Source organism: Aquarana catesbeiana, linkage group LG06 (genome assembly GCF_042186555.1).
Source record: "Aquarana catesbeiana isolate 2022-GZ linkage group LG06, ASM4218655v1, whole genome shotgun sequence".
Lineage (NCBI taxonomy): Eukaryota > Metazoa > Chordata > Amphibia > Anura > Ranidae > Aquarana > Aquarana catesbeiana.
The window spans coordinates 410,882,382-410,901,790 of record NC_133329.1 but is presented as its reverse complement, the minus strand read 5'-3'; the positions used below and the strand labels follow the sequence as shown (position 1 = coordinate 410,901,790).

The following is a 19,409-nucleotide window of genomic DNA, read 5'->3' as shown; positions in this document are numbered from 1 at the left end:
CATTTGTATTCAGCCCCCTTTACTCTGAAACCCCTCACTAAAATTTAGTGGAACCAATTGTCTTCAGAAGTCACCTAATTAGTAAATAGAGCCCACCTGTGTGTCATGTAATCTCAGTATAAATACAGCTGTTCTGTGAAGCCCTCAGAGGTTTGTTAGAGAACCTTGGTGAACAAACAGCATCATGAAGGCCAAGGAACACACCAGACAGGTCAGGGATAAAGTTGTGGAGAAGTATAAAGCAGGGTTCGGTTATAAAAAAATCTCCCAAGCTTTGAACATCTCACGGAGCTCTGTTCAATCCATCATCAGAAAATGGAAAGAGTATGACACAACTGCAAACCTACCAAGACATGGCCGTCCACCTAAACTGACCGGCCGGGCAAGGAGAGCATTCATCAGAGAAGAGCCAAGAGGTCCATGGTAACTCTGGAGGAGCTGCAGAGATCCACAGCTCAGGTGGGAGAATCTGTCCACAGGACAACTATTAGTCGTGTTCTCCACAAATCTGCCCTTTATGGAAGAGTGACAAGAAGAAAGACATTGGTGAAAGAAAGTCATAAGAAGTCCTGTTTGTAGTTTGTGAGAAGCCATGTGGAGGACACAGCAAACATGTGGAAGAAGGTGCTCTGATCAGATGAGACCAAAATGGAACTTGTAGGCCTAAAAGCAAAACGCTATGTGTGGGGGAAAACTAACACGGCACATCACCCTGAACACACCATCCCCACCGCGAACCATGGTGGTGGCAGCATCATGTGGTGGGGATGCTTTTCTTCAGCAGGGAAGCTGCTCAGAGTTGATGGGAAGATGGATGGAGCCAAATACAGGACAATCTTAGAAGAAAACCTGTTGGAGTCTGCAAAAGACTTGAGACTGGGGCGGAGGTTCACCTTCCAGCAGGACAATGACCCGAAACATACAGCCAGAGCTACAATGGAATGGTTTAGATCAAAGCATATTCATGTGTTAGAATGGCCCATTCACAGTCCAGACCTAAATCACATTGAGAATCTGTGGCAAGACTTGAAAATTGCTGTTCACAGACGTTCTCCATCCAATCTAACAGAACTTGAGATATTTTACAAAGAAGAATGGGCAGAAATGTCCTCTCTAGATGTGCAAAGCTGGTAGAGACATCCCCAAAAAGACTTGTAGGGAAAGGGGGTTCTACAAAGTGTTGACTCCGGGGGGCGCCATACAAATGCCCCCCACACTTTTCACATATTTATTTGTATCATTTCTCATTTTCCTTTCACTTCACAATTATGTGCCACTTTGTGTTGGTCTATCACATAAAATCCCAATAAAATACATTTACGTTTTTGGTTGTAACAAAATGTGGAAAATTTCAAGGGGTATGAATACTTTTTCAAGGCACTGTAAATAAAAAAAATAAATAAAATACGACCTAAAACTAATAAATATATAAAAATACATGAAATGAATTATAAAGACACAAAGAGGAGAAGCGGTGGATACGAGGAGCGGTCCCCATAGAAGTCGATCTTGTCTTGAACATCTTGTGTAGAACAATGAGTCCCTTATTTGTGTTTATTTTACTTTTATTTTATCTTTACTAATGTAATGCTGTTTATCTGATGCGGTGTTCAGCCAGGGAAGTTCGTGTCTCGTATCGTTCAGCGGCTCACTCAGCAGCAAAAAAGTTTTTCCCGTAAAGCTCTCAGCTGTGTGACCCAGCCTGGGAAGAGCTGGATCCCTGGGGGGGGAGGGGGGGGGGTAGTTTGAATAAACTGTACCATTGTTAAACAGATGACAGCAAAAAAAGTAACAGTTTCTGGCGTGTTTAATTGTTTTTTTTTTCCTGGGGATAAAACATTCCTCTGTGTTTGGATTGCAGGAACGCGGTGGGCGAATGCGGCTGCCAGGTGCCTCTGATGCTGCGGGAGAGCTCAGCGGGGTCGCAGTTTGGAGAGTAAGTCGCTGCAGGGCTTCTCAGGCCGATCGGATGCTATTTTTTACTCTTGCTAATTCTCTTCCCTCCCTAAACCTGCGAGCCGTCCTAATCCCCCAAATGTGACCCATCCGCAGACAGACAGAGACGTACATTACAGGCAGCGATGGTTGATGGGTTTTTTTTTTTTTTTGGCTCTTTCCCTTATAAGGCCACTGAAGTCATCACTGATGCAATAAAGAATTGGATTGTGTTCTTCTGATCTGACTTCCCTCCCCTAGGACTTTTCTTCCTCACACAAATTGTTTGATTTGAAAGCCAAACCTCCCTTTAAGTTCCTCTTTCTCTTTTTTTTTTTTTTTTTTTTTCTCTTCTCGTTGACACTCAGGCACGGGGAGCAGCTGGGATTTGCAGAGAGGGATGGAGATGTAGATGTGCTTAGAGGGGTCACCCAAAGAGACGACCAAGAGACCATCCGCGGTGTTCTGAAGAGAAGAGTCGAGGTGAAGGAGCACACCGAGGAGAGACTCCGAAAGCAAGAGGCAGAGCAAGTGGACTTCCGCCAGGTTTTGGGAAGAAAGGTCAGCACCAGAAGCGTTTCAGAAGAGAACCTAAAGGAGCTATCAGCTGACCAGATGGACTTCAGAGCTAACCTTAAAGGGCAGGTCAAGCCCAAGGCCCCGGAGGATGACAAAAAGGTCAACACCCCCCAGCAGGTGGATTTTCGCTCCGTCTTGGGGAAAAAGGGCTCCACGCCAAAGACCCCTGTGGTGGAAAAGACGCCAATCAAAGCAGCCACCCCCGACTTCAGGTCTCTTCTGGGCAGCAAGAAGAAAGGGCCCACTGAAAATGGTAGTGCCAACAGCACAGAGCCTCATGAAAATGCAAAACCATTTGGAGATAAGCTGAAGTCAGTTGCCAAGGATGAAAAGGCAAAGCCAGCGTTCCTTCAAGAAAAGCTAAAATCAGTGACCAAGGAAGAAAATGCCAAACCGGCGGCCATTCAAGACAAACTAAAACCAGCGGGCAAGGAAGAAAATGCCAAACCGGCGGCCATTCAAGACAAACTAAAACCAGCGGGCAAGGAAGAAAATGCCAAACCGGCGGCCATTCAAGACAAACTAAAACCAGTGGGCAAGGAGGAAAATGCCAAACCGGTGGCCATTCAAGACAAACTAAAGCCAGTGGGCAAGGAGGAAAATGCCAAACCGTCGGCCATTCAAGACAAACTAAAGCCAGTGGGCAAGGAGGAAAATGCAAAGCCAGCATTTCTCCAAGAAAAACTAAAACCAGTGTTCAAGGAGGAAAACGCCAAGCCCGCGCCCGGTCAAGACAAATTAAAGCCGCTGGTCAAAGAAGAAACTGCCAAATCACCGGCAGCACAAGACAAATTAAAGCCAGTAGTCAACCAAGAGAAAGCAAAACCCTTTGTCAAAGACGATACGCCAAAACCTACAGTCAAGGAGGAAAATGCCAAACCAGCGGTCAACCAGGAAAAAGCAAAAACTTTGGAGAAGGATGAAAAGGCAAAACCAGCTGCGAAGGAAGAAATCTCAAAGCCCCTAGTGAAAATAGAGATTGCAAAGCCACCTGTTGTAGAGGAGAACGCCAAACCTGTCGAGGAAAATGCAGCACCGGTGGTCAAGCAGGAGAAAGTGGAGCAGAACTGTGTGTCGGTGGTGGATGGAGAAGTGGGGAACAAGGCTGAAGAAGGCTCAGGGACTCCACCAGTCTTCTCTGAAGTTTTGCAGGACTTGAAGTTGGTGGATGGAGAGAAGCTGCTTCTACAGTGCCAGGTCACCTCAGAGCCATCACCGACCGTAACGTGGACTCTCGATGGAAAAGTCATAAAGTCCTCCAAGTTCATTGTTCTCGCTCAAGATGGTAAGTCTATAAATATACTTTCTGATATTCTATTACTGTGCTTTGTTTTGATGATTCTGTTCTTCCCGACTTAACAATGAATTGTATAGAGAGAGCCTGTTCTACCTGTCTTCATTGACTCTTGTCTATATATCTGTCATTGTATCTCTGCACCTGTCTGTATAGAATTTACAATTAGGGGAAAAGTTCTCCCTAGCTGCAGGGGGACTTTTACTGCTAATATTTGCTAGTACTGATGTTACCTCAAAATTGATTTGTGATCTTTATTGCCCTGGAGAAAGAGTCTGGGTTGTTATGAGTTACAGCAGTTTGTGTATTTTGACCATTTTTCTGTCTTATTGAATAATCTAGAACAGCCTTTCTAAACTAGGGTCCTCCAGAGCATGTTCGGGGTTTCTTGAGCTGAGGCTTATTGACTCCCATCTGATGGTGCCTACATAGCTACAGGGCCAATGCCAGCTAGCAGAACCAGTTGCCCAGGCACTAATGATCTTTTTTTTTTCTTTTCTTTTTTTTTAACAAGTAAACTAATAGACTTTTTATTTGTTCCTAATTGTGGCATTCTGACCACTGCTGTAAGAGGGAATTCTTTTCCCTGACCACCAATGTAAGGAACATTCTTCCCACTGATCACTAATGTAAGGGACATTCTTCTCACTGATCATCAATGTAAGGAACATTCTTCTCACTGATCACCAATGTAAGGAACATTCTTCCCACTGATCACCAATGTAAGGGACATTCTTCTCACTGATCACCAATGTAAGGAACATTCTTCTCACTGATCACCAATGTAAGGAACATTCTTCTCACTGATCACCAATGTAAGGAACATTCTTCTCACTGATCACCAATGTAAGAGACATTCTTCTCACTGATCACCAATGTAAGGAACATTCTTCTCACTGATCACCAATGTAAGGAACATTCTTCTCACTGATCACCAATGTAAGGAACATTCTTCTCACTGATCACCAATGTAAGGAACATTCTTCTCACTGATCACCAATGTAAGGAACATTCTTCTCACTGATCACCAATGTAAGGAACATTCTTCTCACTGATCACCAATGTAAGGAACATTCTTCTCACTGATCACCAATGTAAGGAGCATTCTTCTCACTGATCACCGATGTAAGGGGCATTCCTCCGACTGACCACCAGTGTAAGGGAGATTCTTCCCACTGACCACCAATGTAAGGAACATTCTTCTCACTGTTCACCAAGATCTAAACATTATTTCAAGGCTTCCTCAGGGATAAAAAGGTTGGGAAAGGCTGTTCTAGAAAGTGCCTGTAAATGTTGAGTTTCTCCCTTTTACTCATTCCTGCCTTTCCTTGTCTAAGGTTTACTGAAGTGATAGGTTTCCTGCTTCTGTGGAACTACAAGCTCCAGCATGCCTTGTCTGAGCGAGCTTATCATCTCTTTGACCATCAGGTCATCATTTCTGGGACGTGTAGTTCCATCCCTGCTGTTTGCTGGTCACAGATTTAGAGGATAAAATAATGTGACATTGATGTCTAAGGCTGGCCATACATTATACAAATTTTCCTTTAGATTTACCAAATCCATATAATAGGAGGTCAAACCTAAACACTATCGATTTGTATGCAATCAGGCCGGCCCTTGCACTACATACTTGAAGGTAAACCAAATCAAACAAATTGAATAAGAAAATTGTATAATGTAAAACCGCTAAAGCTGCATCTATTTCAACAGCAAAAAGATTCAAACTATCAATGAGGAGGAAGAAGATTCCATCACCAAACTATGTACAGTATTGTAAGGCGAAGCATCGATCCGGGTTTAGTGATAGCGCAACAATACAAGCACTATAGTGGGGACAGAAAGTATTCAGACCCCCTTAAATTTTTCACTCTTTGTTATATTGCAGCCATTTGCTAAAATCATTTAAGTTCATTTTTTTTCCTCATTAATGTACACACAGCACCCCATATTGTACACACAGCACCCCATATTGTACACACAGCACCCCATAATGTACACACAGCCCCCCATATTGTACACACAGCACCCCATATTGTACACACAGCACCCCATATTGTACACACAGCACCCCATATTGTACACACAGCACCTCATATTGTACACACAGCCCCCCATATTGTACACACAGCCCCCCATATTGTACACACAGACCCCCATATTGTACACACAGCACCCCATATTGTACACACAGCACCTCATATTGTACACACAGCCCCCCATATTGTACACACAGCCCCCCATATTGTACACACAGCACCCCATATTGTACACACAGACCCCCATATTGTACACACAGCACCCCATATTGTACACACAGACCCCCATATTGTACACACAGCCCCCCATATTGTACACACAGCCCCCCATATTGTACACACAGATCCCCATATTGTACACACAGCCCCCCATATTGTACACACAGCACCCCATATTGTACACACAGACCCCCATATTGTACACACAGCCCTCCATATTGTACACACAGCACCCCATATTGACAGAAAAACACAGAATTGTTGACATTTTTGCAGATTTATTCAAAAAGAAAAACTGAAATATCACATGGTCCTAAGTATTCAGACCCTTTGCTCAGTATTTAGTAGAAGCCCCTTTTAATCTAATACAGCCATGAGTCTTTTTAGGAAAGATTCAACAAGTTTTTCACACCTGGATTTGGGGATCCTCTGCCATTCCTCCTTGCAGATCCTCTCCAGTTCTGTCAGGGGGGATGGTAAACGTTGGTGGACGGCCATTTTTAGGTCTCTCCAGATATGCTCAATTGGGTTTAAGTCAGGGCTCTGGCTGGGCCATTCAAGAACAGTCACAGAGTTGTTGTGAAGCCACTCCTTCGTTATTTTAGCTGTGTGCTTAGGGTCATTGTCTTGTTGGAAGGTAAACCTTCGGCCCAGTCTGAGGTCCTGAGCACTCTGGAGAAGGTTTTCTTCCAGGATATCCCTGTACTTGGCCGCATTCATCTTTCCCTCAATTGCAACCAGTCGTCCTGTCCCTGAAGCTGAAAATCACCCCCACAGCATGATGCTGCCACCACCATGCTTCACTGTTGGGACTGTATTGGACAGGTGATGAGCAGTGCCTGGTTTTCTCCACACATACCGCTTAGAATTAAGGCCAAAAAGTTCTATCTTGTCTCATCAGACCAGAGAATCTTATTTCTCACCATCTTGGAGTCCTCCAGGTGTTTTTTTAGCAAAATCCATGCGGGCTTTCATGTGTCTTGCACTGAGGAGAGGCTTCCGTCGGGCCACTCTGCCATAAAGCTCCGACTGGTGGAGGGCTGCAGTGATGATTGACTTTCTACAACTTTCTCCCATCTCCCGACTGCATCTCTGGAGCTCAGCCACAGTGATCTTTGGGTTCTTCTTTACCTCTCTCACCAAGGCTCTTCTCCCCCGATAGCTCAGTTTGGCTGGACGGCCAGCTCTAGGAAGGGTTCTGGTCGTCCCAAATGTCTTCCATTTAAGGATTATGGAGACCACTGTGCTTTTAGGAACCTTAAGTGCAGCAGAATTTTTTTGTAACCTTGGCCACATCTGTGCCTTGCCACAATTCTGTCTCTGAGCTCTTCAGGCAGTTCCTTTGACCTCATGATTCTCATTTGCTCTGACATGCACTGTGAGCTGTAAGGTCTTATATAGACAGGTGTGTGGCTTTCCTAAACAAGTCCAATCAGTATAATCAAACACAGCTGGACTCAAATGAGGGTGTAGAACCCTCTCAATGATGATCAGAAAAAATGGACAGCACCTGAGTTATATATATGAGTGTCACAGCAAAGGGTCTGAACAATGGCGTCCCTAGGGGGGGCAGAGGTGGCCCTGACCCCCCCTAAACATTATGCTGTGCCCCACCATGTGCCCCCCAATTAAAAAAAAAATATATATATATATATATATATATATTTTTTTTACAAAAAGTCAATGTCTAAGAGGGAGAGCGTCCCCAGTCAGCTCCTGCGGGTGATTCCTCCCTCCTCCCTCTGCTTGCTGACACTGCATAATGCGAGCGCTCACACAATCACGGCCGCCCGATCTGCTCCTTCCCCTGCATCCTCATTGGCAGGGAGAAGAGCAAGTTGCAGGAAGGACTCCACCAGGACTCTCAGTTACTGAAAAAACAGACTGATTTCTCCGATCCTTAGGACAGGAGAACCAGCCTGTAAATTCCAAGAGATGCCAGACCAGCGCTGTCAATAGCAGGGGCAGGACAGCAAGAGGAGGCTGGTGGCAAGACAACCTTTGCAACCCTGATAGTTCTCCCACTGCTTTTGACCCTTATATTTTCTTGGTATGCTGGTGACATATATCTCTTGTTTTCTGCCACCCTGGGGGGCCCCAATACAGTATGAAGGGAGCTCACTGCAGAACATGTGAAAGGGCCGTTGTGGGATTGTAGTAAAGGGCCCCAGGAGATATATATAATTGCATTTTATAGTTGCCCCCCTACTGTTGTCCCTGTCCCCCCATGTGCCCCTCCTAAATATGAAAGCTGGAGACGCCACTGGGTCTGAATACTTAGGACCATGTGATATTTCAGTTTTTCTTTTTTAATAAATCCGCAAAAATGTCAACAATTCTGTGTTTTTCTGTCAATATGGGGGGCTGTGTGTACAATATGGGGTGCTGTGTGTACAATATGGGGTGCTGTGTGTATAATATGGGGGGCTGTGTGTACAATATGGGGTGCTGTGTGTACAATATGGGGGGCTGTGTGTACAATATGGGGTGCTGTGTGTACAATATGGGGTGCTGTGTGTACAATATGGGGTGCTGTGTGTATAATATGGGGGGCTGTGTGTACAATATGGGGTGCTGTGTGTACAATATGGGGTGCTGTGTGTACAATATGGGGTGCTGTGTGTACAATATGGGGGGCTGTGTGTACAATATGGGGTGCTGTGTGTACAATATGGGGGGCTGTGTGTACAATATGGGGTGCTGTGTGTACAATATGGGGGGCTGTGTGTACAATATGGGGTGCTGTGTGTACAATATGGGGCGCTGTGTGTACAATATGGGGTGCTGTGTGTACAATATGGGGTGCTGTGTGTACAATATGGGGTGCTGTGTGTACAATATGGGGTGCTGTGTGTACAATATGGGGTGCTGTGTGTACAATATGGGGTGCTGTGAGTACAATATGGGGTGCTGTGTGTACAATATGGGGTGCTGTGTGTACAATATGGGGCGCTGTGTGTACAATATGGGGTGCTGTGAGTACAATATGGGGTGCTGTGTGTACAATATGGGGTGCTGTGTGTACAATATGGGGCGCTGTGTGTACAATATGGGGTGCTGTGTGTACAATATGGGGTGCTGTGAGTACAATATGGGGTGCTGTGTGTACAATATGGGGTGCTGTGTGTACAATATGGGGCGCTGTGTGTACAATATGGGGTGCTGTGTGTACATTGAGGAAAAAAAATGAACTTTAATGATTTTAGCAAATGGCTGCAATATAACAAAGAGTGAAAAATTTAAGAGGGTCTGAATACTTTCCATCACCACTGTATACACAGTATCTCACAAAAGTAAGTACACCCCTCAGTCACATTTGTGTAAATTTTTTCTTCTATCTTTTGATGTGACAACACTGAAGAAATGACACTTGTCTACAATGTAAAGTAGTGAGTGTACAGCTTGTATAACAGTGTAAATTTGCTGTCCCCTCAAAATAACTCAACACACAGCCATTATTGTCTAAACCGCTGGCAACAAAAGTGAGTACTCCCCTAAGTGAAAATCTCCAAATTGGGCCCAATTAGCCATTTTCCCTCCCCGTTGTCATGTGACTTGTTAAGGTGTGTACAACCTTGTACAAGGTCTCAGGTGTGAATGGGGAGCAGGTGTGTTAAATTTGGTGTTATCACTGTTACTCTCTCATACTGGTCACTGGAAGTTCAACATGGCACCTCATGGCAAAGAACTCTCTGAGGATCTGAAAAAAAGAATTGTTTCTATACATAAAGATGGCCTAGGCTATAAGAAGATTGCCAAGACCCTGAAACTGAGCTGCAGCACGGTGGCCAAGACCATACAGCGGTATAACAGGACAGGTTCTACTCAGAACAGGCCTCGCCATGGTCCACCAAGGAAGTTGTGTGCACATGCTCAGCGTCATATCCAGAGCATAGGCATGTGCCAGGTGTGCCTGGGCACACCCTAATCCTGGAGTTGGCAACCCATCAATTGTGGGCAGGTGACAGGTAAGCCGCGATCCTTACTTGCCGACCCCCAGAATCTGGACAGGGTAGGCGGCTGGAGTGGAAATTAATGGACCGATCTGTATTTTCTTCTGCAGCAGCTGAAAGTAGGTTTCTCCTCCTCTTCCTCCCGCCGATATTCAGCTGCCACGGGAGGAAAAAACAGGAGATTGGTACCAATGTATGCCACCCCTCTTGTCCCAGTTCCTTTTCTTTCTGCTGCCCAGGTCCCCCTGTGTGCTCACCTGCCCCCCCCATTGTTTTAGGATGACGCGTGGGGAAGAGGCTGGTTAATATGTCACAAAGGCATATGTGTTGGAGCTTTGAGGTGCACACCCTAATACAATAGGCTGCGCACACCTATGATCTAGAGGTTGTCTTTGGGAAATAGACGTATGAGTGCTGCCAGCATTGCTGCAGAGGTTGTAGGGGTGGGGGGTCAGCCTGTCAGTGCTCAGACCATACGCCGCACACTGCATCAAATTGGTCTGCTGTTGTCCCAGAAGGAAGCTTCTTCAAAAGATGATGCACAAGAAAGACTGCAAACAGTTTGCTGAAGACAAGCAGACTAAGGACATGGATTACTGGAACCATGTCCTGTGGTCTGATGAGACCAAGATAAACGTATTTGGTTCAGATGGTGACAAGCGTGTGTGGGGGCAACCAGGTGAGGAGGACAAAGACAAGTGTGTCTTGTCTACAGACAAGCATGGTGGTGGGAGTGTCATGGTCTGGGGCTGCATGAGTGCTGCCGGCACTGGGGGGCTACAGATCATTGAGGGGACCATGAATGCCAACATGTACTGTGACCTACTGAAGCAGAGCATGATCCCCTCCCTTCAGAGACTGGACCGCAGGGCAGTATTCCAACATGATAACCACCCCAAACACACCTCCAAGACCACCACTGCCTTGCTAAAGAAGCTGAGGGTAAAGGTGATGGACTGGCCAAGCATGTCTCCAGACCTAAACCCTATTGATCATCTGTGGGACATCCTCAAACGGAAGGTGGAGGAGCGCAAGGTCTCTAACATCTACCAGCTCTGTGATGTCATCATGGAGGAGGGGAAGAGGACTCCAGTGACAACCTGTGAAGCTCTGGTGACCTCCATGTCCAAGAGGGTTAAGGCGGTGCTGGAAAATAATGGTGGCCACAGAAAATATTGACACTTTGGGCCCAATTTGGACATTTTCCCTTAGGGGTGTCCTGACTTTTGTTGCCAGCGGTTTAGACATTAATGGCTGTGTGTTGAGTTATTTTGAGGGGACAACAAATTTACACTGTTATACAAGCTGTACACTCACTACTTTACATTGTAGCAAAGTGTCATTTCTTCAGTGTTGTCACATGAAAAGATAGAAGAAAAGACTTACAAAAATGTGACTGAGGGGTGTACTTACTTTTGTGAGATACTGTATATATAGGAAACAAAAATCAATGTAGCACCAAATTTACATATCTAATGTTACAAATTATTTTATTGTTGGGCCACCACTAAAGCTTGAGGGATAATTTGCATTACAAACCTAAACTGTGTCCCCCAAGCTGCCTCTTATCTCCATGGCTCCTGATAGCCCCCCCCCATGAGCCCCAATACAGAAGAGTTTGATGTGGTCCCTTTGTGTTGTTGGAGGGAGATATTGTGGTGGGTTGTGCAGGTTCTGGGTTGTACAGTAATGCGTGTTTTGTGCCGTGGCGTGGTGGCGTGGGTAAGGTTGGAAGCTGTTTGGGTTCCCCCGGCTGAGAACATTCTGTGAGATGTTTGTGGAGACAATCCTCTCGTTCCCACATTAAAGCGATGTAATAAATCTCAGGATTCTGCGTGTTTGTTTTATAACCCCTGATAGTTCCCGCTGCCAGCGCCGTCTGCAAATTAGTCACCGAATAACGATACCGAGGAAGCCATGAGGATGAGTGTGCAATGCTGGGCAAGAGCGACTGAGATACAAATGACTATTCCCAGCGACAATTTATTCTCTGTCTGAACTGGGACTGTGTATAGAATGTACAGAACAACGCACAGGATTCATCCGGGAAAAATCGTTTTGTTTCTGCATGACTTACATAAATATTAGGAGCTAATTAATATTTATAGTTTCATATTAATCTTTAGGGTAGTGGGTGGAGTCATGCAAATAATTTCTCCTGCCCCTATAGGGCCAACCATCCCTTCATAGCCTCTGGTTTATAGACCGGATATATCCTAAATATAGAACCATTTATCCAACTGTTCATCCAGAGCCTCTGGTTTATAGACCGGATATATTCTAAATATAGAACCATTTATCCAATTGTCCATCCAGAGCCTCTGGTTTATAGACCGGATACAACCTAAATATAGAACCATTTATCCAATTGTCCATCCAGAGCCTCTGGTTTATAGACCGGATACATCCTAAATATACAGCCATTTATCCAACTGTCCATCCAGAGCCTCTGGTTTATAGACCGGATATATTCTAAATATAGAACCATTTATCCAACTGTCCATCCAGAGCCTCTGGTTTATAGACTGGATACAACCTAAATATAGAACCATTTATCCAACTGTCCATCCAGAGCCTCTGGTTTATAGACCGGATATATCCTAAATATAGAACCATTTATCCAACTGTCCATCCAGAGCCTCTGGTTTATAGACCGGATATATCCTAAATATAGAACCATTTATCCAACTGTCCATCCAGAGCCTCTGGTTTAATAGATCAGATACATCCTAAATATAGAACCATTTATCCAACTGTTCTTCCAGAGCCTCTGGTTTATAGACCAGATGCATCCTAATTATAGTCACCAGTCATTATCTCAGCAGTCATTGGGGAGGGGGTTCTCTCTGTTCTGAGGTTCTTGGCCTACACAGGGTTAAATAAGTCTCTGTCCCATTAGTATATCTCCCCTGAGATCTGTATGAGGGTCTCCAGTTCCCAGGACAGCGGAGAGTCCAAACCGCACTCTGTATTCCCCCTCGGGGAAGGGGGCCGATAATTCCTTTTCCTGTTAACAATTTCCTCCACATGTATCTCTACGCCCAGATAATTGAAAACAAAAATTCCTTTTCATGTTTGATGTCCAAAGCAGTTTCTGCCAAAGTACCAGAAAAGACTAATTTTGGTCCTTTCTCAACCTTCTCAACACAGAGGAAACCTTGAAATTACTTGGTGTCAGTGGGAACTTACTGTACCCGAGAGGCAGAAACTGCTCATTGCTAAAGGAACCCCCAGCAACCTCCTGAAGTGACCCCCAACAACCTCTGAAGGGACCCCCAACAACCTCTGAAGGGACCCCCAACAACCTCTGAAGGGACCCCCAACAACCTCTGAAGGAACCCCCAACAACCTCTGAAGGGCCCCCCAACAACCTCTGAAGGAACCCCCAACAACCTCTTAAGGGACCCTGGTTGGGAAGCTCCTCCACACCCACCTTTTGGGGAAATGTCTGTACCCACCACACAATATCTTTTCAGGAGTTTTTTTAGGCTCCTTGTAATCAAATTTGCGGCATCCTGTTTACTGACTTAACCCCCCCCCCCCCCCCATTACCAGTGCTAGGTAGACAAGTCCTCGATGAGGGAAACCACCATAAGGCTGATTTGCTCTGCCAATTAACAAGCTCTGCACTGATCTCCAAGGCTGCTGTTAGAAATCCTGGGGCCCTGTACAGCCTACAAAGAAGTTGCTCCACAGCTTAACAAATAAGCAGAAGGTCTGCTGACCTCCCTCATCCAGTCACGTGCAAGAAAAAATGCTGCTTTTTTTTTTTTTTTTTTCCTTGCACATGATTGGGTATTCTTTGCAAAGTGGAGCTTTACCTCATTTTCTAAGCTCTGAAGCAACTGCACTTGCAGTCTTTTTTGCCTTTAGTAAATCAACCCCTTCGTGCCTCCTCACCACCCAGTGTTGAAACAGAAAAATGTAAAATAAATAAGAAAAAATATAATTCTAAAAAAATAAATGAAAAAAAGTAAAAAAATTCTAAATAATAATAAAAAGAAATCAAGGGCTTGTTCACGTGTGCTTTGCTCTCTGAAGAGCAGTCAGCATGTGGATTGCTCTTCAGAGATGAAAGTGCATGTGAACAAGCCTTTGGTTTTTTTTTTTTTGTGTTTTTTTTATTATTATTATTATTTAGAATTTTTTTTACTTTTTTTATTTTTTATTTTTTTTTTAGAATTATATTTTTTCGGGAGAGCAGGGGAGGGAAGCCAAAGGCACTGCGGGGGAGGGGATGCCACAGAGGTGGGCCCTGGGCAGCAGGTGGAAGGTGCAGATACTAGAACTGATCCCCCTGTGTCAGAAACCATGAAATCAGACCAAGACAGAAGAACAGTTAAATCACACTTGTTTAATAATAAATGTAAATAGAACAAAACGTGGTCAAAACATAGCCAGAGTTCAGGAACCGGAACGGATAGTCAGACAAGCCAAACGTCAGGGAGCCAGAGATGAGCGTAGTAAAACAGCAAGCAGGATCTGGAGCCAGAAGGGATGTTAGCCAAGCAAGTCTTTAAACAGGATCGCAGGAGACAGTCTCTGTGATGTTGACCAAGGCGAAGGCAGAGATCCTCTGGACTGGACGGCTTAAGTAGGCAGGACTGACGAGCAGGATATCATCAACAGCTGAGTAACTGTGGAGAGAGATAGGAGCTGGAAATTAGCCGACAGCTGAGCGGCCAGCTCAGAGAAAGAAGGGCTGTGCCCAGTCCTGACACCCTGCAGCGTTGACGACTTTCTCAAGAGTCTCAAGGCAGTACAGCCGGCTCTCCTGCTCGGTAGGTGCCCAAGCCCTCCCCTTTTGAACTGATAGGGCCCGGGCCTGGTGTAGGAGGGCCTACTGTACATCAGTGACCCTGCTGATCTCATCCTCTGTCCAGGACTCCAGTTTGAAAAATGTCACTAGATTTATTTTAAAGTACAGCTAAATGATACTGTATGATGACCTGTGCTAGTCCCCAATCCAGCTACTAAGTGATACACAAGCCTCATAAATGACCTTTACCCCCGCCGACTGAGCCAAATCTTCCTTCGGTGGTGTCTCCAACGCTCCCACCATGAAAAATCCGTCATCAGTCCGCATTCACACCTGTGTGTTACCGAAAAGCATGACAAAACACAAAAAAATATGCATTTCGCCACGCATTTTGGAAATGCGCTGCAATTAAGGGTTGAATATTTGCGGTGCCATTGATTGTTAATGCCACCCAAGTGTGGGTAGCAGATGCGTGTTTTGCTGCGTGACAAAACACGCTACAAACGCGCACTGAAAAAAAAAAAAAACACCAGACACTCCATGACCAAGAAGGTTCTGGAGCTACTTTTGGGGTGTTTGTCGTACATAGGGGGGCTGCCCTAGGCGCGATGACGTTAAAGTGAGAGCAAACTCCCGTGCATGAATTTTACCTATACGGTAAATATCTCTTAACTAGGTAAAGACCGGGCCGATTTTTCAGACTCAGTGTTTACAAATTAAAATATTTTTTTTTTGGCAGAAAATTACTTGGAACCCCCCAAACATTATATATATTCAGACACCCTAGAGAATAAAATGGCGGTCGTTGCAATACTTTATGTCACACCGTATTTGCGCAGCGGTCTTAAAAGCACATTTAAAAAAAAAAAAAAAAAACACTTTTTTGAATAAAAAAAAAATAAGACAACGATAAAGTTAGCCCAATTTTTTTTTTATATTGTGAAAGATGATACATGTCATGCTTCAAAATTGCGCCCGCTCGTGGAATGGCGACAAACTTTGACCCTTAAGCGACGTTTAAAAAATTCTACAGGTTACCAGTTTTGAGTTACAGAGGAGGTCTAGAATTATTGCTCTCGCTCTAACAATCGTGGCGATACCTCACATGTGTGGTTTGAGCACCGTTTTCATCTGGGGGCGTGACTTACGTGTGCGTGCAAGCTCGGCGGGACGAGGCGCTTTAAAAAAAAATGTTTTTCTTATTTATTTTACTTTTTATTTTTACACTGTCCTTTAAAAAATAAAAAAAATTGGGTCACTTTTATTCCTATTACAAGGAATGTAAAAATCCCTTATAGATAGAAAAAAAGCATGACAGGGCCTCTTTAATGTGAGATCTGGGGGGTCAAAACAACCTCACATCTCATATTTACACTAAAATGCAATAAAAAAATAAATAAATGTCTATTTTTTTTTCAAATTTTTTTTTTCCCCCTTTATGACCGTTTGATGTCGCTTCCGTCAACCAATGTTATGGCGCCGAGCGGGGGCCATCTTTCCCTCACCTGGCATCCAACCTCACAGGGGAAAAGACGTGATCCCGTAAGTGGCGGAGACGATGGGAGCGCGACGGGGGGGCCCTCTCCTGCTCACGATTTTAAAAGGGATCTTGCGGCGAATCCGCCACAGAGACCGCTTTTATCTGAAAGGGGACGGCCCGCCATTGAAGAGGATACCGGGGTTATGGCTGCTATCTGCTGCCATGACCCCGGCATTCAGCGTCAAAGTACCAACACACAATGACGGCGGGCGGTCCGCAAGTGGTTAAACGTGCATCGTTTTGTAGATATTTACTGTACATGCAGCCGGTGACGTCACCGGTACATGCGCTTTGAAGGAACGGCCGCCCCGGGCATGCGCGGGAGTGATGTCATCGTGGCTCTGGCCACTCACACAGCCGGAGTCCGCAAACCCGGAAGGAAGACCAGTGGGGGGGAGATGGAAGCGCCTTCAGCGGTGACAGCCCGCTGCTGGAGGGCTTCGTTTTCAGGTAAGTTTCCCATAATGTGCTAGTATGTAATGCATACTAGCACATTATGACATTGCCTTTCAGGTTTAAAAAAAAAAAAAAAATGGTTTAAAAGCGTTTTACTACCTCTTTAACGCATGAAAAGCACAAAAAAAAAAAGCATGTGCGAATGTGCATTCCTCCTACACTCAGGTGTGAATGGGGCCTTATGTTGGTTTAAGTTCCCGGGTCTGTACACCCGCTGTGCCCATTATGAGGGGTTCCCACCATCCCTGTGCTGAGTTCCCGGGTCTGTACACCCGCTGTGCCCATTATGAGGGGTTCTCACCATCCCTGTGCTGAGTTCCCGGGTCTGTACACCCGCTGTGCCCATTATGAGGGGTTCTCACCATCCCTGTGCTGAGTTCCCGGGTCTGTATACCTGCTGTGCCTATTATGAGGGGTTCCCACCACCCCTGTTCTGAGTTCCCGGGTCTGTACACCTGCTGTGCCCATTATGAGGGGTTCTCACCATCCCTGTGCTGAGTTCCCGGGTCTGTACACCCGCTGTGCCCATTATGAGGGGTTCTCACCATCCCTGTGCTGAGTTCCCGGGTCTGTACACCCGCTGTGCCCATTATGAGGGGTTCTCACCATCCCTGTGCTGAGTTCCCGGGTCTGTACACCCGCTGTGCCCATTATGAGGGGTTCTCACCATCCCTGTGCTGAGTTCCCGGGTCTGTACACCCGCTGTGCCCATTATGAGGGGTTCCCACCATCCCTGTGCTGAGTTCCCGGGTCTGTACACCCGCTGTGCCCATTATGAGGGGTTGCCACCATCCCTGTGCTGAGTTCCCGGGTCTGTACACCCGCTGTGCCCACATGATTGTATCATCTTTGAAAGTAGATGGTGACCCTGAATGATGCCTGAACAAAGATGGCACCATCCTTCTAGAGAGAAAAGCAGGAAAAAAACTCACTGTCAGTTGTCATCTATCTAGAGTCTTTGTGATGGGCCGGGTTGTCCATCTACAGCGTTCCTCTGTGGACCACATATGACCATGATTGCCTTCCTCCCTTTTACTTGCCTCCTTCACATTCCTATTGGCCAGTAAGGCACCCTAGTGATCGTCCAATGGGAATGTGAGGGAGCAGCGAGGTCTGACATTACCTGGAAATGGAGTGATGGATATTTAGTGGCTGGGGCAGCTGTATGGAGGCTCCTCATTGGTCACCTAAGGCTCCTTCACTGTCCAATCACAGGTCGGGGGGGGCGGGAAGTGACCAAAGCTGTATTGCTTAACCGCAGTAGAGAAAAGTGAGGTCAGCGACTGGCCGGTTCAGACCAATCACAGGACGAGCTGCCGAACAATCACAAATCCCCTCCATTTGTTTTTAACGGTTTTCCTGGCATCGCCCGTCTTCTCACCCCCCCCCCATGGTGGGTGTTGGGCGGCACAGAGAGGGTTAATCCTTCCGGACGGACGACGTTCCTGGACTCCGGGGGGAAATCGCACTGAGGCCAGGGAGGAAATTCCACATAATTACTGGACCCGGCCCAACATGAAAGGCTCAGACATGTCAGCGCCGATCGTTATCTCAACCACGCAGATCGCGTCACTCGTCCCTCGTGCTTGTTTACCAAACATCGGACGTTCTATTGGAAAACATCGCATTTTATTCTGACACGTCGGTTGGGGCCGATTTACTAAATAAGCGCTGCGAAATCCGACCAGTTTTACCTTTTTACCTCCAGCCGCTCTCTGGCGCTGTTTCTCACGGCTGCCACAAAGGTGTCACCGTTACCCAGAGAAACCTATTCTGCAGGATTCACCATTTTTTTTCTAGGCTACATTCACACATTAGCGTTTTTTGCGAACGCGCTTAAAATTTGCACGATTTTGCGTGCGTTTGTGAAACGCGAGAAATGCCCCTGCCGCGCTTGCGTTGATATTTTTTTGTTAATGGTACTGTAAACCATGGCGAAAAAAGAAAAGAAAAGCGCTTTTATACCACGAAAAAATGTGGCAAAACATGGCAGTTAAAAAAAAATGCAGAAAGCTGGACGCTCGGGCCTCGTTCGCGCCCCGCCTTTTGTTAACGCATTTTTTTCATGCATTTTCATAAAACACGCATAGCCACTTTACCCCCCCCCTTCATGACCAGGCCATTTTTGGCGATACGGCACTGCGTTACTTTAACTGAGAATTGCGCAGTCGTGCGACGCTGTACACAAAAAAATAAAAATTGACATTTTTCCTTTTTCTCCCACAAATAGAACTTTCTTTTGGTGGTATTTGATCACCTCTGTGGTTTGGTTTTTTTTTTTTTTCATTTTTTTTTGTGCTTTTTCTATTTTGTTCTGTTTGACTCTATTCTATTTGTTTATTTTCTATTCTATTCTTTTCTATTCTGATCTATTCTATGCCTTTATTTTCTATTCTATTTTACTCTCTTTGGAAATTCGATTCGAAAATGATTTGAATTTCATTCGAAAACAATTCACATTTCGTCTAAAATTGCGTTTCATTATTTCGGACTCGTTTAACCACTTGGAAGGATTTACACCCCTTCATGACCAGGCCATTTGTTTTGCGATACGGCACTGCGTGTACCCAAATAGAATTGATGTCCTTTTTTTCCCACAAATAGACCTTTCTTTTGGTGGTATTTGATCACCTCTGCG

The 19,409-nt window shown here is 45.4% G+C and overlaps 1 protein-coding gene across 3 annotated transcripts in view; it reads left to right on the top strand.

The window, feature by feature from the left end:
* The window catches only part of MYLK (myosin light chain kinase), a 270,170-nt gene that overhangs the window by 143,670 nt on the left and 107,091 nt on the right, over window positions 1-19,409 (top strand). For all 3 annotated transcript variants that reach the window (XM_073634487.1, XM_073634486.1, XM_073634488.1), the window contains 2 exons: window positions 1,862-1,936; window positions 2,304-3,799. In XM_073634487.1, coding sequence (XP_073490588.1) covers window positions 1,862-1,936; window positions 2,304-3,799 — 1,571 coding nt within the window. The remainder of the gene's footprint in view (window positions 1-1,861; window positions 1,937-2,303; window positions 3,800-19,409) is intronic.